Raw genomic sequence first — 23,566 nt, 5'->3', positions numbered from 1 at the left:
TTTTTTTTTTTTTTTTTTCTGAGACGGAGTCTCACTCTGTTGCCCAGGCTGGAGTGCGGTGGCATGATCTTGGCTCACTGCAACCTCTGCTCCCAGGTTCAAGTGATTCTCCTGCCTCAGCCTGCTGAGTAACTGGGACTACAGACATGTGCCACCACGACCAGCTAATTTTTGTATTTTTCCATAGAAACAGGGTTTCATCATATTGGGCAGGCTGGTCTCGAACTCCTGACCTCGTGATCTGCTCGCCTTGGCCTCCCAAAGTGCTGGAATTACAAGCATGAACCACCGCACCAGGCCTAAAATTATTTTTTTAATTAAACTTTTTATTTTAAGATAATTATAGATTTATTCACAGTGAAAAATCATAGAAAAGAATACAGGGAGATGCTGTATAGTCTTTACCTGCTTTGCCCTAATGATAGCATCTTATAAAATGGTAGTGTAATATCACAGCCAGGATACTGACACCAACACAATCCACCAGTCTTACTCAGATTTCCCATCTTACTTTTATTCATTTATGTGTTTATATAGTTAGTTCTGTGCAGCTTTATCATATATGTAGGGTAGCATGTCCCCCACCCGTTCCATCATCACAAGCATTCCTTATGTTACCCCTTACAGTCCTTCCCACCAAGTAAAAGTGGATTCCCTAACAGCTGGCAAGCACTGCTCTCTTCTCCATTCTTTAATGTTGTCATTTTAAGAATGGAGTCATACAGTATGCAACCTTCTGAGATTGGCTTTTTTCTCCCTCAATATATTTCCCTTGAGAACCATCCAAGTTGTTGCATATATCAATCGCGCTTTCATTGTTTATTGCTGAGTAGGATTCCATGGTATGGATGAATCACAGGTTGTTTAACCATTCACTCACTGAAGGACATCAAGTACAGGTTTTTATGTGACTAAGTCTCCATTTTTCTGGATATGTGAATAAGTCTCTATTTTTCTGGAATAAATGCCCAGATGTGTAGTTGCTGGGTCATCTGACAGTTGTATGTGTAGTTTTTAAAGATAACCACAAATTGTTGTCCAGAGAGGCTGTGCCATTTTACATTCTCACCAGCAGTGTAAGAGAAATCTAGTTTCTCAGCATCCTCCCCAGCATTTGGAGTCATTTTAGCCCTTCTAGTAGTGATATTTCACTGTAGTTTTAATTCGTATTTCTGTAATGGCTCATATGGTTAAACATCTTTCTATGTGATTGTTTGCCATCTTTATATCCACTTCAGTGAAATATCTGTGCATATCTCTGGTCCATTTTCTAATTGAATTATTTTTTTAATGTTGCGTTTTGGGAGTTCTTTATATATTCTAGGGTACTAGTCATGTGCTTTGCAAATATTTTTCTTTAAGTCTGTAGCTTGTCTTCTCACCCTCTTAATCGGGTTTTTTTGCAGAGCGAGGTTTAAATTTTGCTGAGTTCCAGTATATCAGTTTTTACATTTGTGGATTATGCTTTTATGGTCAAGTCTGAGAACTCTTTGATTAGCCTCAGATCCCTAAGATTCTTCCTACATTTTTTTTTTCTAAAAGTTTAATTTAAATTTTACAGCCATGACCCATTTGGGGTTAATTTTTGTAGAAAGGTTGGAATTATTTTAGAGAAAGTAAAATCAAGGTCATAGGCACCCTTATTCACAGTGCCTTTAATGTTGATGAACTGTTGATGCCTGAGAAGAACAGTGGGTAGGTGACTTTTCATGGGGAGCTTGCTGGGTTTGGTATAGCCACTAAAAATATTGTCAGCCCTCCATATCTGTGGATTCCATTCCCATAGGTTCTGCTCTCCTGGATTCACCAACCCCAAATCAAAAATATTTAGGGAATTGGGGGAAAAAATGGCTACAGGATGGGGTACTGGCTTCCAGGAGAACTCGCTCTGTGCTCAGAGTTGGTAATGAACCACGTATGGATTTTTTTCTTCTTGTCATTATTTCCTAAGCTATACAGTGTAACAAATATTTACATAGCATTTACAATGTACAGTGTCGAATATTTCAAGTGATCTTGAGATAATTTAAAGTACCTAGAAGTATGTGTGTAGATTATATGCAAACAGTACACCATTTTATATATGGGACTTGAGCATCTATAGATTTTGGTATTCGTAGAGAGTCCTGGAACAAATCTCCCACGGATACTGAGGGACGACTGCACTTTGTTTTGTTCAGAAACTCACAATTCCAGAAGACCATGTCACTGACAGCAGCACTACCAATAATATTTGATCCTGCAAGATTTCTGATCATTAACCAAAGCCACAGACCCCTGAAGGTCTGATTACCATGCTGGCCTGTTGATTTGGGGACATAAATGGTACTATACTTGGCCCTCTGGATCCATGGGTTCCACATCCACAAATTCAACCAACCTCAGCTAAAAAAATTCAGAAATAATAAAAAACAATACAGTAATAATAATACAAGCCAAAACAATGCAGTATAACAACTATTTACACATCTCTTATGTTGTGTTAGGTATTTTAAGTAATCTCAAGATGATTTAAAGTATATGACAGGATATGCACAGGTTATATGCAAATATTATGCCATTTTGTCAGGAAATTGAATGTCCATGGATTTTGGTATCCTTGGTGGGTCTTGGAACCAATCCCCCACAGATATCTATGGGTGACTATATAATTTTAAAAATTAAGTCAAATGGCTGTCTTAATTAACATTTCAACCTGTGGTTGCTGAGTTTCTTTTGAAAAAAATTAATCTTAGTTTGTATTGGGAAATTGCATAGTAATTGACCTTTATTTTAGATCTTATGTAACGTGAAAATGATTGTGAGCACTGACATCCTGTTTAGGGTGTGAACAGTTAAGCTGTATAAGTTACAACTTAATTTGCAGTCCAATGTTGAACTCTTGTCCTTGGCTTTTGGAGCACCAGTGGAAGTTTGAGGAGTGCCATGGTGGAGTGGTGAAGGGCACAGGCTCTGAAATTAGATTTTCTGGCTTCACATCCTGACTCTGCCCCTTAAGCTCTATGACATAATATCCCTCTGCCTTAGTTTTCTTATCTGTAAATGGGTATGATAATTAAGTACCCCCCTCATAAAGTTGTTGTGAAACTTACTCAGAGTAGTATCTGGTACACAGGAGGGACTTAATATAGTTTAACAATTAGTATTCCTAACACAGCAATTTTATGTGAAGATGGGTGGGAAGTATCTTATTTTATATTAATAAACACATGGTTTGATTAGGCATCAAATGCAAAATTATAATAATTTACAGAGCTTAGAAAATAGAGGCTTCAGACAAGTTTCATACATAATACCGGTAATGCTTAGGCCACTTGGTGTGGATTTCAGCTCCTCTGCCAAGAGAAAGCACTAAGAGAAGCACTGCCCCTTCACTCACCTAGTAAGGTTGCTCCAATTATTTGTTTCCTCTCCAGGCTGGAGAGATCTCTCTCATTTATCATCTACAGATGGCCTCAAAGCCTCTCAGCATCCTGTGCACCCTTCCTCAGACACTTGGGTTTATTGGTATCTCATAAAAGCTTGGTGTCTGCAGAGTACAGGTTGCCCCAGGCTAGCATGGTAACGCAGAGTGAAATGTGCAAGGCGTGGGCATCCACTTCAGAAAAAAAGTGTGGTCGGTTAAATCCCCTAGTTTGTTTTCTTAAGGATATATCCTTTCCTTTAATACCACAATTGCTTTAAAACACATACACACATAAAAACTATGGTTTTCAATTCCAGTGGGCTACCCACAGACATTTATTTTAAAGACAGTGTAATTAAGAGGAGTTTATGGTTGATCACGGTAGAAACAGCTTAGCATCTATTGTCTTCATTCATTCATTACCTTCCTGGCCCCTTGGCATTTGTGACCTGTTTTACTAAGATGAATATATTTTGATTTTCATCCAAGATTCCAGGCTCATCTCCTTTAAGCCTATTATTTCCCATAGGACTAGAACAGTAAGTTGATCTTTTGTTAAATTATAACATATGGCCCTTTGTCCTGGGTTTCTAAAGCAGCTCAAGAACACCTTCAGAGCACTGAGGTAAAAGGCAGTCTTTTGTTATTTATAATGAACACTTTTCACACACCCCAGCTTATATTAATGAGGTGATTTTTTTGGACGATCTAAATGGCTGCAGGATGGGGTGCTGGCTACTGGGGGTAACCAGCCCTGTGCTCAGAGTTGGAACTTTCAGCCCTACCCCATCTCAGGAAGGGGAGAGGGACCCGTGGATGAATTTGTCACCAAGGGCCAGTGATTTAATCAACCATGCCTAAGTAAGGAAGCCTCCGTAAAAATCGGAAAGTGTTATCAGTTGTTGGGTGTCCAGGTTCTTGGCGTCTTAAAGAAATGCACAAACAAAGCAAGGAAAGACACACAAAACACACAAACAAATCAAGGAAAAATGAAGCAACAATAGCAGAGATTTATTGAAAATGAAAGTATACCCCACAGGGTGGGAGCAGGCCAAACATAGGGGCTCAAGAGCCCCGTTACAGAATTTTCTGGGGTTTACATACCCTTGAGAGGTTTCCATTGATTACTTGGTGTATGCCCTATGCAAATGAAGAGGGTAAAGTTACAAAGTCACTTACTTAGCGTATGCCCTATGTAAGTGGAGAGAATATTTCATAGATGAAGTGTTTCCATTTCATTAATTCCAGGGAGTCAGTTTGAATCAGCCTTATGTCTCTGCCTCCATATCCTATTCTGCCTCATTTCCCCCCAGAAAGACATAAATCTTTATGGAGGCAGAGGGGGAACCAATGGCCTTTCTTCTGTAACTGCTTCATGCTGGCTTGGGGCATAGTCTCTACCTGCTGGGAATCACAGAACTCTCACCCTGTGTCTAGTGGAGGCACAGTAGCCCTTGATGGCCAGGAGTGGTGTCTGGAACTGGCTGGAACCATTGTTGCATGATCATCTGAAGCTTGATGGTTTCTAGGCAAGGGGAAATGAATTTAATGGGAACTTCAGGGAGTGGATACCTATGCTGTCAGGAATGTTTTATAGAGATTTGCAGGAGAAAAACAAAACCTAGTCTGTTCTAGGATCTATGTGTTTAACATCTTAGTGCAAGTGACTCTATTTTGGTTTGGTTTGGTCTGTTGGGGCCTAGTACATGAGTTCAGTCCAAAACAATGGCCTCCCATAATTTTATTTTTAAAAATTCCCCCTTTTTGGTCAGGTTCTCACTTAGGTAAGAGTGTGACCAAAACTTAGGGCCTTAGTGCCTCTCTGTTACTATTATTTTGGGTTTCTTGTTTCAGCACGTGATTCATAGGTTATGGTATCCTCACGTCCGCACATTTCTTTCAGCTCTTGTCATTCCAACTGAAGAGAGACCATTTGACGTTGATTGCTGTGTGCAAGCATTTAAAACCTTTGAAAGAATACAGTATACAAGAGATACTGCTATTATTATTATTTTGATTTGAGACAGAGTTTTGCTCCTTTTGCCCAGGCTGGAGTGCAATGGCATGATCTCGGCTCACTGCAACCTCCACCTCCCAGGTTCAAGTGATTCTCCCACTTCAGCCTCCTAAGAAGCTGGGATTACAGATGCCTGCCACCACGTCCAGCTAATTTTGTATTTTTAGTAAAGAGTGTTTAATCATGTTGGCCAGGCTGGTCTCAAACTCCTGACCTCAGGCTATCTGCTCACCTTAGCCTCCTAAAGTGCTGGGATTACAGGTGTGAGCCACCGCGCCCGGCTGAGACTACTTGTTACAAGTATCAGGAGGATAATACCAAGAGTTTGGAGTATGCTCCTTACCCAGAGTTCCCACATACCAAACCACCTAAAATCAAATAGAAGAATGAGCTAGATAAAGAGCCTACTCATTTAACCAAGTAATCTCTTTGTTAATCCCCTACCAATGAATCTCTATACTTTTCATTTGATGTATTTCTCCATAGGCCACAAGTGCCAGCAGCTGCACAGATACTTCTCTGTTCAGCCAATTCTATCATAACTTTCACAAGAGAATTTAAAGTCTGTTGTGTAACTGTAGCCTTTACAGTGGGATTTGTTACAGAGCCTATCGTGAGGGACACATTTCTAATCATTACTTCTTTAGCAGTGGAAAACGACGATGGAAAAAGGACCTAACAAATGTTAGATGCCCTTCTAGCAATGTTCTCTTTAACTTGTGATGTGGGTTAAGAGGAGTGAACCAATGTTCTGTTTCTGACTGATTATGAGGCAATGTGTGTACCATTTAAGTTTCTCACCTGCATTGGGCCTTTGTCTTTCATCTGTCAAAGTATAAGGTTATGCATACATGAGGCTGGCTGCAAAATCCTTCACAAATAAAAGTGTACCCCATAAGTGCACAAAACAGACCCCCTTTTCACTTCTGTTGTTCATAGAGGCATAAACAAAAAGTATGCAAAGGTAAGAGTCTCATACTAGTAGAAGTCTTGATCTGTGATCTTGGGAAAAGCTGTTCACATCAAGGATGCCATATTATTCTAGGGAAAGACTTCCGTGGTGAGCTTTCCCCTAAGGGTTTCAATGGGTGTACAGTTCCAAGAGTGCGGAGGGACCCTTCTCAGTTGTGAGATTATAAATCCAAAGTTCAAGGTTCCAAAGTTTTGCTGCAATGTGGATGGCAAGGACAGCCTTTCTCCGATGTTCTCAGAAAGGTTAATCTTCAGGTTCTAGATTGCAAAGGGGTTGATTGTCCTCCGTGAACCATAAAAAGCTTTCTCTACCTGTGAAAATACACTGTAGTGTGTCCTCTTACATGGGAGAGCTTTTATACAATCAGAAAACATGCATTGAAAATAACAATTGAATGAAATCACTTTATAAATTGTTTACATGGTCCATCAGGTGACCAAATGTACCTGAAGCTTTGATTGTTTTCCCAGGAATATGGGACCAAACATTGATTATAAACTATTTTGGTAATTTATAAGTCTTCACACCAACATATTTTATTTGGATCATTTTATCTTTTCCATGATGAGTTATGGAATGCAGAACTTTTAATAATAAAAGCTTTAAAGACTCAGGACAAGGTGGCCATCCTGGTTCTCTATGAGTCCATGCTTAATGTTAGACTTATATCCTCTTGAATACCAGTTGTTTCTCCAAGTTAGGTGCATACCACTGGTAACTGATGGGTTATCATAGGTAATTTGACTTAGATTGTGGAGTTCATTCAAATTGTATATCTAAACAAATTAATTAACAGCTGGTTTAACATGAAAATTTGACAGAAAGTATTTTCTTGGTATTCAACTCTTGTTCTACTTGGGTTAGCAGCTTTATACAAGAAAATTTGGTTATTCTGTCATTTAACCCTTTAAACTAGGCAAAAATTTACATTCCCATGCTTTCTTATAGTCTTTTACCAAAAACATCTTCCACTTTTCTTACACATCTTGCATGTAAAACTGTTTCTTCAGTAGTCTTAATTACATGTTATGTTGTTATCTCTTAGCGACTTTTCTTTTGGTGAAAACCTTGATAAGTTCAGGATTTTAATTGTGTACTACGTGTGGAGGAGCCTAGAACCCAGACAGAAATGCAGATAAAGTCTGACTGTTTCCACTCTCTAACTCCATGTGTCCCAGGACTTACCTAGCTGTAAAACAGGCAAGTTGTACAGTTAAGAGTCATAGTGGCATTTATGAAGCATTTAGGAGACCTAATCATTTTTAAGTTATACATTTCTTGCATAAATTCTTTCATGACTTACAGACCATTTGTGGCATGCTTAGGCTGTCCGACTTGTCCTAAACATTCCTCTTTTAAACAACCAGTTACTTTACTTTAGGACAAGAATTTATCATACAAGATTCTTTCTTATATAAAATCTCTTATTTATAACCATCTTTGAATAGCTAAAGGGCTTGGCTAATTTCACATGTCCCCAGGACTTATCTAAAATCTAATGCTCCAAAATGAACAATTTTTAAAAGTCAAAGAAGCAACGCCGGGTACGGTGGCTCACGCCTGTAATCCCAACACTTTGGGAGGCCGAGGTGGGTGGATCACGAGGTAAAGAGATTGAGACCATCCTGGCCAACATGGTAAACCCTGTTTCTACTAAAAACACAAAAATTAGCCGGGCATTTGGCACACGCCTGTAGTCCCAGCTACTTGGGAGGCTGAGGCAGAAGAATAGCTTGCACCCGGGAGGCAGCGGTTGTAGTGAGCCGAGACTGTGCCACCATGCTCCAGCCTGGGAACAGAGCAAGACTCTGTCTCCAAAAAAAAAAAAAAAAAAAAAAGCAGTTTAAAGCACTTAGCAAATAAAATAAATTTTTTAAATCTGACTGGCATAATTTATATTTATATAATTTATATAAATATAATTTATATTTATAAACACCAAATGTTTATATTTATAAAAATATTTTTATTTTACCAATAACCTTTAAAACTGTCTTTATTTCCCAGATATTGCTTAAGTCATAGGAGCTAAATGGTAGGCATTACACTTCTTACTTTTCTGACAAAATATTTGATTTAAGCTTTTATTATTATTAAACCAATTAATTAAAGCTCTTTCATATTATATACACAACACATATAAATAAACAGATAGAAGATAAAAGATTCATTCCCTGAGCCACCATTGTGGAAAGATAAAGTATAGCCACATGGTTATAAGGTCAAGCTACCAAGGACATGAGGGACCAATTCTCTGGGCCATCTTGAATAGTGGGCCTTTGGGGCTCTAGGCACACATTTTATCCTAAGGCTCCCCTCTTTATGAGAGAACAATACAGAAAAACACAAAGCACACCAGATTCACTATAGCTTAAGACCAGTCTCAGAATTCCTGTTGTATTAATTAAAGCTTTATAGCGGAGATAAACAGTGACATTTACCTTTCATTTAAACAGTTTGCACTAAGAGAGAGACCAGAGTCTGACTAGTAAGAAATTCTTGCCCTTTTGCCAGCATGCCAGGTTCTGGGTTCTTTCTCCCTGAGCGGCCCTAGTGACCCTGCTTGATGTATGCAAACAAACACATTCCAATGAATTAAGAATATTCAAAAATAGTTTACAAGTTTTGGAGGAATTAGGCAAAGAGAGAAATGACTCAGATTCTGCTTACAAAAATATAATCAAGATACTTCACCAAAAACGTTAGTTTAAGGTTAAAAAGCTGGTGTGCTCCATTAATTCCTGCAGGCCCAACAAAGGTAGCCTAGAAATTTTAGATAAATGGGACAAATGGTGGCTTTCTAGAAACATGTAAGAAACAAAATATCCACAGAACCAAATAAAAGCCTTCCACTTAGGAACTTCAGAAAAATTCACGGTTTTGTATATATGCATACACAAGCAAAGCCCAGGGGAGAATAAACAGCAAACAAATGAAAACTAGAAACAAAAAACAGGAAACCAACCCTAAATTTTCCTACTCAGTCTATCCTGGAGGCTACAATGTTACCCAAAAAACCCACATAATGAATATTTTATTACTAATACACAATTCCATTTCCTTAAGTTCACCAATGTCATTATACATCCTGTGCAATCAAGAAATTCACTCTCGGCACATGACCAATAAGTACTTCAGTGCCAGCCCTATCCATGCAAAACAGTAAACATGGTGTGAAGCAATGTGAGCACGTATGTGAAATTTGGCTCCACACTAAATCCAGCTTCAGGCTTAACTACATTTAAAGAAAGAATTGCCAAACTGCTGATGCATTTCTGTACAACATTTTATTTTAATCAAGAGTAAGAGCTTTAACTGAAATCATTAATTAGCCAAATGTCTCCAATTCTCTATCAGGTTTTAAATAATATTTTATAATCTAACATTTTTCCACATCTTTCTCCCTTACTTACTGGTTCCTTACTAGGTTGTTTCATAAATAACCTTTTCACATCTGTAATCTGAACTAACTTTTAGATAACCTCTGAGTTACACAAAATTATTTGTGTTCTCACTAATAACATAAACTTTTTGGGCACATTTTGTTTACAGAATGATGTGTTAACTAGAATTCTTAGTAACCTAACAACTTTAGCAAAACCCCAAAAAGCAAGAAATCCTGTGCCATCAGATGTGGGCATCCCATATCACAACCCTTTCTTTATTGGAAATGACCCAGATACTAAATGAGCATCAAAAATAACTTTAAGCATTTAATTTACACAAAAAGTTTACGTAAAAATTTATCCAATTCACTGTGCTCAATTCTTTCAGCTTTAACAAGGGAGATGTGAGACATCAGTCAACATATGTAAAATGAACATTAGTTCAGTCCAGAAAAGTGGGGCAACTCCAAGCAGGGAGGAGGCTTCCTGGTCACAGGTAGGTGAGAGACAACAGATGCATTCTCTCTCATTCTGATTAGCCTTTATCTCAGTGAGCAGAGGGATGATGACTTTGAATAAAATGGGATGCAGATTTGCCCTAAGCAGTTCCTAACTTGAATTTTCCCTTTAGCTTAGTGATTTTGGGGGCCGAAGATATTTTCCTTTTGCAGAGTTCTCTCATTTGTAAAAAAAAAAAAAAAAAGAAGGTCATGCAAACCAAGATCATTTTGTTTTGGCTGCGTTTATAATTTTATAATCTTCTTTGCCAAACACTGACATCTCAAAATATCTAGCAAAGACAAACATAAAACCAAACAAAAATGTATGCCGACAGTTCTGAAGGCATTTCTGTTTTTATTTTACCAATAATTTTAAAGCCAGCTTGTTTAGTAAAGTTACACTTAACTCATGTGAACTTGAAGATTGCTTAGACTTACTTAATTTATGAGCGCTCTTATAAACCAGTTTGGTAAACACAACATACAACAATAAGTGTACATACAAATAAACACATCTAGACCTGTATACACATACATGAACGAAGATCCAATAGCTTGGAACTCTGGCTATGACACAGCAATACAAGCTCACTGCTTTCACTTTGATTGCTGCACTAGATAATCCAGTGATGGCTGTGAATCAAAATTTTGGGTAAAGCTGTTTCCATGGGAGTTTGATTTTTAAAGGCCAAACCTCCCCAGACTCCAAAGAACACTGTGGCCAAATAGCACCAAAGGAGAGCATAACACGTTAACCAGGCCCCTGCTTAGAATAGCAGCACAAAAGCCTGGATACGTGCAATGCCATCCCACTTTCCCATTCAGCAGCTAACTCAATTCCAAACAATATTGGAGCCAGCCAGTATTGCAACTGCAAGAGAAAGTTCTAAAGAGAGTTTAGTACTAGACTTCAGAACCTCTGCCAAGGGTGTCCCCTTTGTAGAGGTTGAGGTCCAGAGGATCCCCTGGGGTGTCCCCCTTTGGAGTCCAGTCTTACAGTGTCAGACATCTCTGACCTTAGATGGGCACTGGTGCTGCTTTGCATACTTTCCCTCCCGAGGTGATGACTTACTGTGAGCTTTCCTTTGCTACCTGTGTATAATCCCCAACTTTTAGCATCCGTATAATTTGATAAGGCCCCACTTACCCATGTTTCTCGTTCCACAAGAGTTACAGCTATGAACTGTAATGACAGGAATTGGAGGCTGGGTGGGCTTCTTTTGTCCTTAGCCAGTTGCCTAAGGGAAGGAAAGAATTTAGCATAAGGAAAGGTTTAAGTCACCTGAAACGTGCACCACACGTAGGAATCAGGGACCATAACCAGGAAAGATAGAAAAGAGAGTTTCAGAGTGGCCCTGGCCAGAAATCTGCAGTTGCCTCTGTGTTTAGCTGCTGCCCACCAAGGGTCCTGGGGTGAAAAAGAAAAGAGAGACAGAGAGAGAGATGCCCTTTTATGGAACAGAAAGGAAAAGGTGAAAAATACATCCCAAACTTTGGGCTTACCTCCTAGCCAGCTCACCAAAATGTGTTACTGGTTGAACGGTGTCCAGGTTCTTGGTGTCTTCAACAAAGAATTGGATAAAATGTGCAAACCAAGGAAAGAATAAAGCAACAAAAGCAGAGATTTATTGAAAACAAAAGTACACTCCACAGGGTAGGACCGGGCCTGAGCATGGGGGCTCAAGACCCCTATTACGGAATTTTCTGGGGTCTAAATATCCTCTAGAGGTTTCCACTGGTTACTTGGTATATGCCCTATGTAAATAAAGCGGATTAAGTAAAGTTACAAAGTCATTTACTTAAAAATGGCTTAGACTTACCGAGTACACTATAGCTCAGTGTATGCCCTATGTGAATGGAGAGGATATTTCCTGTCATAGCTGAAGTGTTAACATTTGATTTAGTTCTAGGAAGTTGGTGTGAATCGGTCTTATGTTCCCTGTCTCCAGACCCCATTCTCCTGCCTGAGAAGGGCAGGTCAGGTTCAGAGAGCTTCTGGAAGGCTGAACATACGGAGCTTCCTAGAGAGTAGCCTGCCCAGAGAAAGCATGGAAGCTCTGTGCTCCTTTCCCAATGCCTCACCCCATCTATCTATTTACCAATATCCTTTATGATAAACTGGTAAACATGTGTTTCCCTGATTTCTGTGAGCTGCTATAACGTATTAATTAATCAAACGCAAAGGGGAAGTTGGGGAAACTCCAGTTTAGAGCCAGTTGATCAGAAGCACAGGTGAAGCGCCCTGGGGCTTGCAGTTGGCTTTAGAATTGCGGCCAAGTCTTCAATCTGTGTGATCTGATGCTATCCCCAGGTAGACAACATAGAATTGAGCTGGAGGATGCCCAGGTACTGCTCTGTGCAGGGTTGCTTTGCGTCCTGGCTGGCTGGTGGGGAGAAATCCTCACACATCTGATGTCAGAAGCGCACCATAAGAGGATAGTGGAAGAAACTGAGTTTAATTCTTCCTCTCATAACCCCATAGCTTTTTCTCCCCCCCGTCTCAAAAGCCTCATTTTGAATCTATATTTCTTAAAGTTTACAACCTTTCAATCTAATTTCTCACAATAACTCTTATCAAAGAACCTAGGTCTCACCATGAGAGAAAACAGCCCATCTTCCCCCTGAAATATTTATTTACTGGCATTCACTTTGGCTAGTGTGCTAAAATGATTAAGCCATATGCAGCTGTCCTTTTTGTGGGTTGAAACTGGGTCAAATAGCAATTCAGTCTCATTTTGGTAAAATGTAAGGGCTTAGTGACCCATAGGAATATTATTGGAAGTATTTTTATTGCTATAGCACTTAAATAAAAATAATTCCATTTGTTGCTGCAATTTTTACTAAAAGAGTTGCGCGTGTGATAGTAATTAAAATATTCTGTTGTAAAGTGTCATTCGTTTCATTGAGAAGAAATGTTATTATAACTAAAATACAAAGTCAGTGCAATGGAATTAAGACTTTCAGGTAGAACATAAAGACTAGTTTCTGATGTGCGACAGACAAGATGTATCAGGCAATTAAGGAGATTATTTTATTCAGGCAGTTGCAATAGGGAGAATGTTTACTAAGGGGAAACTTCCAAAGAGGAAGGAGAAAAGGTAGGGAAGAATAAGACAAGGGAGTCAGTGAGGAAGGGTGGAAGTAGGTCCTATATGGGAATTGTAGACAGTGGGTTGGTCCTTTCTGGTTAACCATTTCTTGGGATAAAAAAGGGTACGGTGGTTATCCCTCCTGGCCTTCCGAGAGCACAGGACTGAGATAAAGTACGCACTGTCAGATGGGACAACGTTGCCAACATTTATGTTCATCAGTCGTGGGATGCATACCGCAGTTTGAAAGTGGGATTCAGAGAGAACCTATCAAAAGTTTCATTCATAACTTTGAAATCTGTAGATTTCTTAATGTTTATTTCTTCACGAAAGGACTCAAACAGGGCAGCTTTGTGTTGTGGCGTAATCAACAACTGAAATTCCTTAGAGACTAAATCAGGGGAAGAAGCCAGGCATTAAAGACTAACACTAGGATAGTGGGCCATATTGTAGACGGAAGACCCAGTATAAGTGGTAGCCTTCTGAAGTTTTTTGGAAGTTAAAGATGGGAAGGGTGTCTATAAATGGGTCAGGGCAGAGAAGTCTGATTTTATTAAAGGGTAGATTTCAAGAGCGCAAAATCACAACCCATATCAAATGACCACATATCAAAGATTTTATTTACCTTATTAGTCAGGGAACCAGGCACAACCTGTTTAAAGGAGCAGGAAGAAAACCACGAATCTACATGGGGTGAAGGAATGTTAAAATGAGTTTACAAATGGAAGCAAAACTGATTTTTTTCCGCTGGGGAGAGGGTTGCCTCTTTACCAGACAGTTATTCACATCTCTGTAGACAAGAATTATTTGCCTTCCCATCTGTTATCTACAGTTTAGAGGTGTGAAGTAGCTCAAAGGCAATGAAAGGCGCAAAGCCCCCTCCCCCCCAAGGTCAGATCATTCCCAGAGGCTCCAGCATTCCATTGTCGTGATATTTGGCAATCTCTTTTGCTTATGCCAAAGTCCTAAGTTTTTTCTTTCCATACTCCCTCTATAGTAGCTACTTGCAGCTTCTGATATTGATTCATTTTAAATTGGAATTTCATCAGCATCAGCAATAGCCATAATCTAGTTTGACCGTATGGCAGTCTAACTTTAAAATTGTGTCTATAAATTGGAGGTGAAGGTTAATGGATTTGAATTAGCTCAGTGGTTCTCAACTGGAGTGGTTTTGTCCCCCAGGGGACATTTGACAATGTCGGCAGACATTTTTTGATTGTCAAAATCTGGCAGGTCAGGTGGGACGGGCTTTGGGCATCTAGAAGGTAGAGGTCAGGAATGCTGCCAGACGTCTTAGAATGCACAAAGCAGCTACCCACTACAAAGTTATCTGTCTCCAAATATTAATAGTGCCAAGGTTAAGAAGCCCTGATAGCCATTGAAAACTGTTAGAGGAAAGTTCAAGTTTGTGCTGCGTTAAAATTAAACTGATTTTATGCTCTTAAATCTGTATGGAAAGCATACTTTTCATTGTTACAATCTTGAAATAATGTTCCTGTTACAATTTTCCATTCTAGAAATTAAGCAGTCAGCATTCCCTTTAACTTAAGAGACTTAGTGATTAAGTGGAAAGAGTTGCTTTCTCTTGTGATAAACGTATAGCACTTAGAATTTTTAAATTACTTTTCCTATTTTAGGTTTCACTGAAGAAACATCTTAGAGATTTACCGCACTTCTGAGATTTAATATTTACAACTTGGAGTTGTCAACCTTCTTGTAAAATACATTTTGGAAGTCAAAATGAAAGTTTTCTGTGAAGTTTTACAACAGTTATACAAGAAGGTGCTTCTTGGAGCCACACCTGAAAATGACAGCCATGATTACATCTTTTATCTCAACCCAGCAGTTTCAGATCAAGATTGCTGTACGGCCACCTCCTCAGAACAGGCAAGCCCTGGCATCCAGGGCCAACATCAGCCCATCTCTGTCGGTTTGGCTCCCATTGCTGTAGCACCCGCGTGTTTGAAGAGCAGCTCTCAGATGAGCAGTTCCAGAGAAGTAATGCTCCTTCAGTTGACAGTGATCAAAGTGATGACGACTCGAATGTTGTCTGTCAAAACTGATTTCCATGCGAAGGAGAAATACAGAGATATCATTAAAATTCTCTTAGAATCAGCCAAAGTTGATTCTAAATTAGTAAGCCATTTATTTTTTTAAAGGTCTAGATTATTAAAATAAAAATGCTAACATTCAGCAGTAATGGTTAATTGTATTTGTTTTCCTGTAGATCTGTATGTTCCAAAATTCAGATAAATTGTTATCTCACATGGCCGCACAGTGCCTTGCATTGCTTCTATATTTCCAATTGAGAGAAAAGGTAAGATAAGTCATCAAAGTATGTTATTATTTCTTTCTTAATATTTTTTTAATTTAAAATTTTTGTGGCAACTAGGTCTCACTGTGTTGCCCAATCTGGTCTTAGACTCCTGGGCTCAAGCAATCCTCCTGCCTCAGCCTCCCAAAGTGCTGGGATTATAGGCAAGGGCCATGGCACCCAACCTACTTCTCTTATAGCTTCTTTTTTTCTGTTTTTGAGATGAAGTCTCCTTCTGTTGCACAGGCTAGAGTGCAATGGCATGATCTTGGCTCACCACAGCCTCCACCTCCTGGGTTCAAGCGATTCTCCTGCCTCAGCCTCTCAAGTAGCTGGGACTACAGGTGTGCGCTACCATGTCCAGTTAGTTTTTGTATTTTTAGTAGAGATGGGATTTCACTGTGTTGGCCAGGCTGATCTCAAACTCCTGACCTCACGATCAGCCCACCTTGGCTTCCCAAAGTGCTGGGATTGCAGGCATGAGCCACCGCACCTGGCCTCTCCGATGGTTTCTTTAAAATTCTTTTTGACAATTGATTTTATTCTTTAAATATTTGTATTAATAAGATATTTGCTCACATAATAATATATATAAAACCATAATGCCTCAGCATAATGAAAAACAATATAAACAAATTTAGTCAAGTTTTTTTCTTATCTCTGAATTAGTTAATAAACAAATGAAGCATCTACTGACTTTTCAACTAGAATCTCTTGCTTTTTTCAATAACTTTTTTTCTGAATAGAAAAAGTGATGCTACAACAGAAAATTTGGAAAATATAAAGAACAAAATAAAAAATTCACCACTTAGAGATAACACTGCTAACATTTTCATATTTCATTTCTACTTTATTTCTATGGCATATTCAATTTTTTTACTTAAATAATAGGATATTTCTGTTTCTTCTCTGTTTGCCACATATCTTACTTCTTTTGGGCAAATGAGTAAACAGTGTGGTATACAGTTATATTATGTAAAGAAAATACTGTATTTTAACTACCTTCTTTATTTTCTCACTTGTAGATAACCTTAAGTAATTCCTGGATTGCTTTTTGCCAGAAAAATCTCTCTGAATACTCTGAGAGTAATAAAGCAATATACTGCCTCTGGACTCTTACAGCAGTAGTAAAAGAAATCTTTAAAGATTCATGTTCACACAAAGCAGGTATGGTTTACGTGGCCCTATAAACAATCGTCGTCTTTCTCCTGGGAGCACTGTGTTTATAATGAGGAATGAAACTTACTTTAGAATATCTGATCTGTCTTAAAGTATGAAAAACTCAATCTCTTCTCTTATATTTTGATTGAGGATAACTTTATGTTTTTGTTTTTGTTTTTGTTTTTTGAGATAAGTCTTGCTTTGTTGCCCAGGCTAGAGTCCAATGGCACAATCTCAGCTCACTGTAAGCTCTGCCTCTTGGGTTCAAGTGATTCTTCTGCCTCAGCCTCCCGGGTAGCTGGGATTACAGACGCCCGTCGCCAAACCCAGCTAGTTTCTGTACTTTTAATAAAGACACAGGTTTTGCCATGTTGGCCAGGCTGCTCTCAAACTCCTGACCTCAAGTCATCCACCCACATCGCTCTCCCAAAGTGCTGGGATTACAGGCATGAGCCACCATGCCTAGCCATAAAATGAATTTTAACTGTAGTTATTAGCCATTAATCTGTGTCACCTCATGTGTTAATGTTAGAGGTAAACATTCCAAATCTATTTTTCCATCTTATAAAGTGATATTTATAAAAACTAAATTGTAAAATTGTTTGAAGGAGACTGTTTTCTCTGTTTATAATAACTATTTTTATAATTGCAGAAATTCTAAAGCAGTTCCTGACTCATTTCAACACGATTTTTGAAGCGTTTTACAATTCCTTATTCTCTCAGCATTTTGAAAACTGCCAAGATACGTCTAAAATAGTAAACATCCTGATGTGTTTCTTGGAGTTGCTTGAGCTTCTCATAGCCTCCAGAATCTACCTGAAGTTACATTTCACTTCCCAGAGGATTTTATTTTGGAAGCCAACTTGTGTGCTAGAAGTTATTACATGGCCTATTCAGGCTTTTGTCAAAAGAAAGTTCATTATATTCCTCAAAAAGTGCCTTCTCTGTAAAGTGGGTGAAGACCTCTGTAGTGGATCTGTGCCTGCCTTCATGCCACCAGACCATCAGGTAGCAGTGGACATGCTGGCATTAGCTAATGCTGTTTTGCAAGCTGTGAATTCAGGGTTGTTGAAGACACTGTCTGTTCATGGAAAACATTCCTTTTTTGGAGGTGATGAAGTTCAGCCTGGATGTGAACATATCTTTGGTCCAGATCATGTGATCCTTAGAGCAGCAAGCTTAATTATAATGAAATCCTTAGAAATCAAGTTTCAAAATTGTTCTTCGGCAAGTGAAATGAAAGGTAATTCTCTGAACTCCTTTTGTATGCAGTGTGTAATTATTTACTGTATAAGTACAGTAATTCATAATTATCAAATCTCAGGACTAGTATAAATTCCACTAATTTAAGTTGTATGTTAGCCTATTTATAACTTACTACATTTTCCAAAAAAAAAGAGAACTGGATTTACCTTTAAGAAACATGTCAGCTTTTTGTGGCCACAAGGAATTTGTAGAGCATAAGGAATGATTTAGGTTTAAAAAAGTTGCTGATGAGTCTTCTCAAAGTAAGTGATGGAAATCAATTCATATTCAAATATTTATAGTATTTTGTTTATATTCTTTTTTTTAATCGAAAGTGCAGGTGCACGACCATGGGCCACTGCAGCCCTAACCCCCCTGGGCCCAGGCTATTCCTCCCATCATAGCCTGGCAGGCCCCAGCCTGGGAGGTCAAGGCTAAAGTGAGCCACGATCGACAGCACACCTGCACTCCAGCTCTGGTGCCACAGATGGAGATCTGTCAGAGAGATTAAAGAAAAATGCGTTCACTCCCACTTACATGTTTATTGTTATCATAGTTTGTCATTTCTTTGTTATTATTATGTTTACTGTTTGTTTATTTTGAGACAGGGTCTTGCTCTGTTGCCCAGGCTCACTGCAGCCTCAACATGTTGAGCTCAAGCGATCCTCCTGCCTCCGTTTCCCCACCCCATTTATATTAACCCTTCATACAATTAATATTTCTACTGACATAGATTTTTGAAAATTAAGATACTGAACTGAAGGTAATATATGAGAAATTACACTGACGAAGAAATTGTTACATATATAATTTCCACGATAGTAACTCAGGAGTTCAAAGTCTTCCATTTTACTTGAGGAAAATGAATAGTAAATGTCTCTAAACAAGCAGCATACAGATTCAGTGAAAAATCTGAATTGTGAGCAATGACATCATTGAATTGCTTTTGATATAATTTAGCTTTTAATAACTACACATTACTTATAATTCTGTGCAGTTATAATTTGTAACACTAGATGGCACCTGTTATATAATTCAGTTTTAAATTATAGTTAAAACTCCCTAAAATGTTGTTTATTTTTGTGCTTAATAGTACTCCTATGCTCTAAACAAACAACAAATATATTTTTCTGTTATTCTGAAGACAAAACTATTTTTGCTCGGTTGCATTCTTGCCTCTGGTAACAGATAACTCTGGCATCTGATGAAGTGATCTCTGTTGTCTGCTCATTTATTTATCTGTTTTTAGCAAGAAACCACATAACTTTTATTTCTAAGAGACAGTTATTTGGCAGTTGTTGCAAATAGTTGATCTAGCTGTACATTTTGCACGTATGCACTCTGGAATGAGTGACTTTTCTTTCCCTGAGCCTCAGTGTCCTCATTTGCCAAAGAGAGATGATTCCTAACTGATTCCTGATGACTTTTTGAAAGTGAATTAGGATAATTGCATCTTAAGGTACTTTAGACGCTGTGAGTTTATATATAGGCAAGATATTATTAATGTGTTCATAAACTATTGCCTACATTTTGAAATTTGCATTTTTTTAAGTTGACTTGCAGAGGTTCATGTCTGAGTTACTGACCTTCTTAAAGCCTCACCTTCAGCCCTCTCTGCAATTACACAATCCGTGCAAATGGCTGTCTAGGGTTTTCATAGAACAAGACGATGACATGCTGGAGGCTGCAAAGGCATCACTGGGCATCTACTTAACACTGACCAGGTTAGTGTGTTTTAGAATAATTATTGAACTGCCTGCAAGTCAGGAAATCAGAAGACATTTCTGAGAATGTGTTGGGCATGTTATTTACTTTGCATCATTTGGGGGAAAACATACTGTGGTTTCCTCATAAGTTCCAGTTCCTTTCTTTAACCCTGACTTACATGAAAAGGAGATTGCATTTGTATCACTGTGAAAACTTGGCTGACTGGGCAGATCTCAAGTAGTTTAACTAGATTGGGACCTGAAAACATGGCTTCTGATTTAGTCTCCAGTAAGTCAGTACCCTTCTCTGAATCTTGATTGTTGTTAATATAAGACCTCTTTTCACCCCTAAGACTTACTTTTCTGTATTAAGCTTCAGTAGCCTTTGTAAAGGTGAATACAAACTTAGAAATAGTCAAAGGAGCTGTTCTGAATATTCATTTTAATATTCAGTCAAATTTGGGCTGATACCTTCTTGAGGCAAATGTCTGAAATTGGTTAAGTTCATGTACTGATGATTTATACTGATTATTTCTGCTTTATTAAAATAGCTGTACTTGGGATAATATCTTCTTGTGGCAAATAGCTATAATTGGTTATGAAGCTAATAACTGATGACCTTTGCCAGTGTTTCAGCTTCTGCTTTATTAAAACCCTAAAATATTTGCTTTATTTCCCTTTCTTTCTTGGCCTGGGAGAAAGGGATTTCTTGCTAATGATCTGTGGTGCGGCGTTGTGCTGCCAGTACTTACTTGTATTATGACACTGCTGGCAATGGCTGCTTTTAGACTCTTAAGTGTTTGGGGCCAATTTTCAAAAGGTTCTAATCAAGAACACAAAATTCCTGCATGTGATTTGAATTAGGTTCAAAACAGTCAAATACAAATTCAGTCTGAAAATGCACATGCCTTAATTGTACTCAAAGTTAGCTTCTTACTCCTCAGGAGGTGGAAACCCCTGAATTAAACTTACTTTGTATGTGAATTTCCCACTTTCTTAACTCCAGTTCAGTGTGTCCAGAGAGGCATGTGCTTACAACATAGATACTTTTTTCACATGTAGTTGTATTTGTTAAGATTTTTTTTTTTTTGTAAATTATAGAAACCAACTCAAACTAATTTAAGCAAAAACCAGAATTTATTGGCTCATAACTAGGAATTCTAAAGGGTCAAGTTGGAGTCAGGTGTTAACTATATGTACAGGGACTCTAACCATGTCATCAATTACTTCCCTTTTTCTCTGTCTCACAGCTTTGAATTCATTCTCAGGCATGGCAACCAGCAGTTTAAGGCTTACCTCAGCCTTGCAGTTATAATCTTCCACAGCTCCAGCAGAAGTCCCAGGGGCAACCTGATTAGCCCATTTGGGTCACAGAGCCTTGTCAGAACCAGTCACTGTGGCCAGGAGCATGCAGTGCTCTGATTGGTCAGTCTGGGTCACATGCCCATCCTTGCTGAGGTGGGTAAGGAAGGAGGTTTAGGAATTATCTTACCACATGAAATTGGTTACCTGTAAGAATGAGGAATTCTGATGTCAAGAAAAAGGATGACAGAGAACTTGTATTGGGCAGACAAAAGCTAGAACTGCCAAAGTCAGTGGATTGTGCTTTACTGAGTCAGATTTATTTAGAGTTTATGGAGAAAGGAGTGGGTTTTGAAATTTTTTCTTTTAATGCATAGATTTAAAAGTAATCTAATAGGTTAATTTGTGGTATATGAATTATATCTGTTAAAACTGTTTATTTTTGTAAAGTCCTTAATCTGGATGCTCCATTATCTTCATTTTCAGAGGATGTGAAGCCACTGAAAGCTTGACTCAAGGAAAGGAAATGTGGACCCATCACACACATGAAAATGGCTATAATCCTCACTGTATTTTCCTATTCTTCTTAGGAAATATAGGATTTGATTCTACAGTTCTTCTTGACTTTCTGATTTCATCAGAAACCTGTTTTCTTGAATATTTCGTTAGATATTTAAAATTACTGCAAAAGGACTGGGATAATTTTTTCACCATTTGCAATAACTTTGATGCAGCTGAATCTAAATATGACATGAGTACTTGTGACTGTGTCCCCTCACTTGTCCAAGACCAAAGCACCAACCAAACAATACCCCATCGTTTGACTGCTCCTCATAGTCACATAGAGGTGTGTGCCTGCCACTCCCAGGCTTCTGATGCTCCCTCTGAACCACTGAGAGCTGCGACGTCCAAAGGTAATCACCCCATGTGCACTCCTAGTCTGTCTTCCCCCCGGGCTTCTCAAAGTCTGGTAGATTATGACAGCTCTGATGATTCTGAAGTAGAGTCCACAGACCAGTGTCTAGCTAACAGTAAACAGACATCTTTATACCAACAAGGAACTAAAGAGATTCAGGACGCAGCTGTGACAAGCAGGGATGAAAAAGAATTTAGCCTTGAGCCTCCATCAAGACCTCTGTTTGCGAAAGAATCTGATACTGCCTTCTCCTTTGATTGTGAAGTAGTCCCAAATGATGTCATCTCTGCAGTGGGAGTATTTTACAGAACAGTTAAATGCTTCAAAGAACTACAAGGTGCCATCTGCCGTTTGCAAAAGAAAAATCTTTTCCCATATAATCCAACTGCACTTTTGAAGTTGTTAAAATACATAGAGGTGATAAGTAATAAAACTATGAACACTTTGTAAAACATTGGCATTTTATTTTCAGGAATTGTTTTTCCGTAATATAAATTGTGTCTCAATGAGATAATAGTATGAAACAATCACCACAAAAAGGTTTTCTTTTCTTTCTTTCTTTCTTTTTTTTTTTGAGATGGAGTCTCCCTCTGTCACCCAGGCTGGAGTGCAGTGGCATGATCTTGTCTCACTGCAGCCTCTGCCTCCCGGGTTCAAGCAATTCTCCTCCCTCAGCCTCCAGAGTAGCTGGGATTACTGGTGCCCGCCACCACACCCAGCTAGTTTTTGCATTTTAGTATAGATGGGGTTTCACCATGTTCCAGGCTGATCTCGAACACCTGACCTCAAGTGATTCACTCGCCTCAGCCTCCCGAAGTGCTGGGATTACAGGCGTGAGCCACTGTGCCCGGCTAAACAGGTTCCTACTTTTTGCCTTATTGTAAGCAACCTAGTGAATGAAAAAGAGACATCAAATGACAAGTCCCCCAGTACAGCTGTATACTGTTGGAGATTTATGCCAGTTCAAACTGACAGAAAACCAGGGGTGGTTATTATATTTGTTAACTAGGGCTTCTGTAACAACCTGCCACATGTGCCGTGGCTTCAGAGACACCTGAAATTACTCTCATGGTTCTGGAAGCCAGAATCCAAACTCAAGTTGCAGCAGGGCCATGCTGTCAGGGTCTGGAGAAGAATTCCTCCCTGCCGCTTTCTAGCTTCTGGCAGCAGCCAGCCATCCCTGGTGTCTCTTGTCTTGCATCAGTGTCGCTCCAGTTCCTGCCTCATACAGCATTTGCCTGTGTCCAGTTTCCCCGCTACAGGGACATTGGTCATTGGATTAGGACCCACCCTCATCCAGTATGATCTCAACCTGATTACAGCTGCAAAGACCCTAATTCCGGATAAGGACACTTTCATGTGTTCTTGGTGGACTTGAATCCAGGAGGAACACAAAACAAATATAATTACTATTTCCCTCTGGGGTATTTACCCAGCAAGGATATATTAAAAATGTAAAATCTTAGCAGTTTCTTTGAGAAGTGCTTATACTGTATGAATATGATTTTTTTTTTTTTTGGGACGGAGTTTCGCTCTTGTTACCCAGGCTGG

At 38.9% G+C, this 23,566-nt stretch overlaps 1 protein-coding gene across 4 annotated transcripts in view; it reads left to right on the top strand.

The window, feature by feature from the left end:
- LINS1 (lines homolog 1) overlaps window positions 1-22,472 on the top strand; it is a 31,463-nt gene extending 8,991 nt beyond the window's left edge. For 2 of the 4 annotated variants that reach the window (XM_032252860.1, XM_032252861.1), the window contains exons 2-8: window positions 10,171-10,278; window positions 15,009-15,507; window positions 15,599-15,688; window positions 16,711-16,852; window positions 17,499-18,089; window positions 19,644-19,815; window positions 21,586-22,472. In XM_032252860.1, coding sequence (XP_032108751.1) covers window positions 15,112-15,507; window positions 15,599-15,688; window positions 16,711-16,852; window positions 17,499-18,089; window positions 19,644-19,815; window positions 21,586-22,465 — 2,271 coding nt within the window. In that variant the 5' untranslated portion in view covers window positions 10,171-10,278; window positions 15,009-15,111 and the 3' untranslated portion in view covers window positions 22,466-22,472. The remainder of the gene's footprint in view (window positions 1-10,170; window positions 10,279-15,008; window positions 15,508-15,598; window positions 15,689-16,710; window positions 16,853-17,498; window positions 18,090-19,643; window positions 19,816-21,585) is intronic. The other 2 variants (XM_032252859.1, XM_032252862.1) reach the window with 1 other exon arrangement.
- The last annotated feature ends 1,094 nt before the right edge of the window (window positions 22,473-23,566 follow it).

Source organism: Sapajus apella, unplaced genomic scaffold, assembly GCF_009761245.1.
Source record: "Sapajus apella isolate SASKATOON/1434 unplaced genomic scaffold, GSC_monkey_1.0 scaffold80, whole genome shotgun sequence".
Taxonomy (NCBI): domain Eukaryota; kingdom Metazoa; phylum Chordata; class Mammalia; order Primates; family Cebidae; genus Sapajus; species Sapajus apella.
The sequence above is the reverse complement of the archived record's forward strand: the minus strand, read 5'-3'. Positions and strand labels throughout refer to the sequence as shown.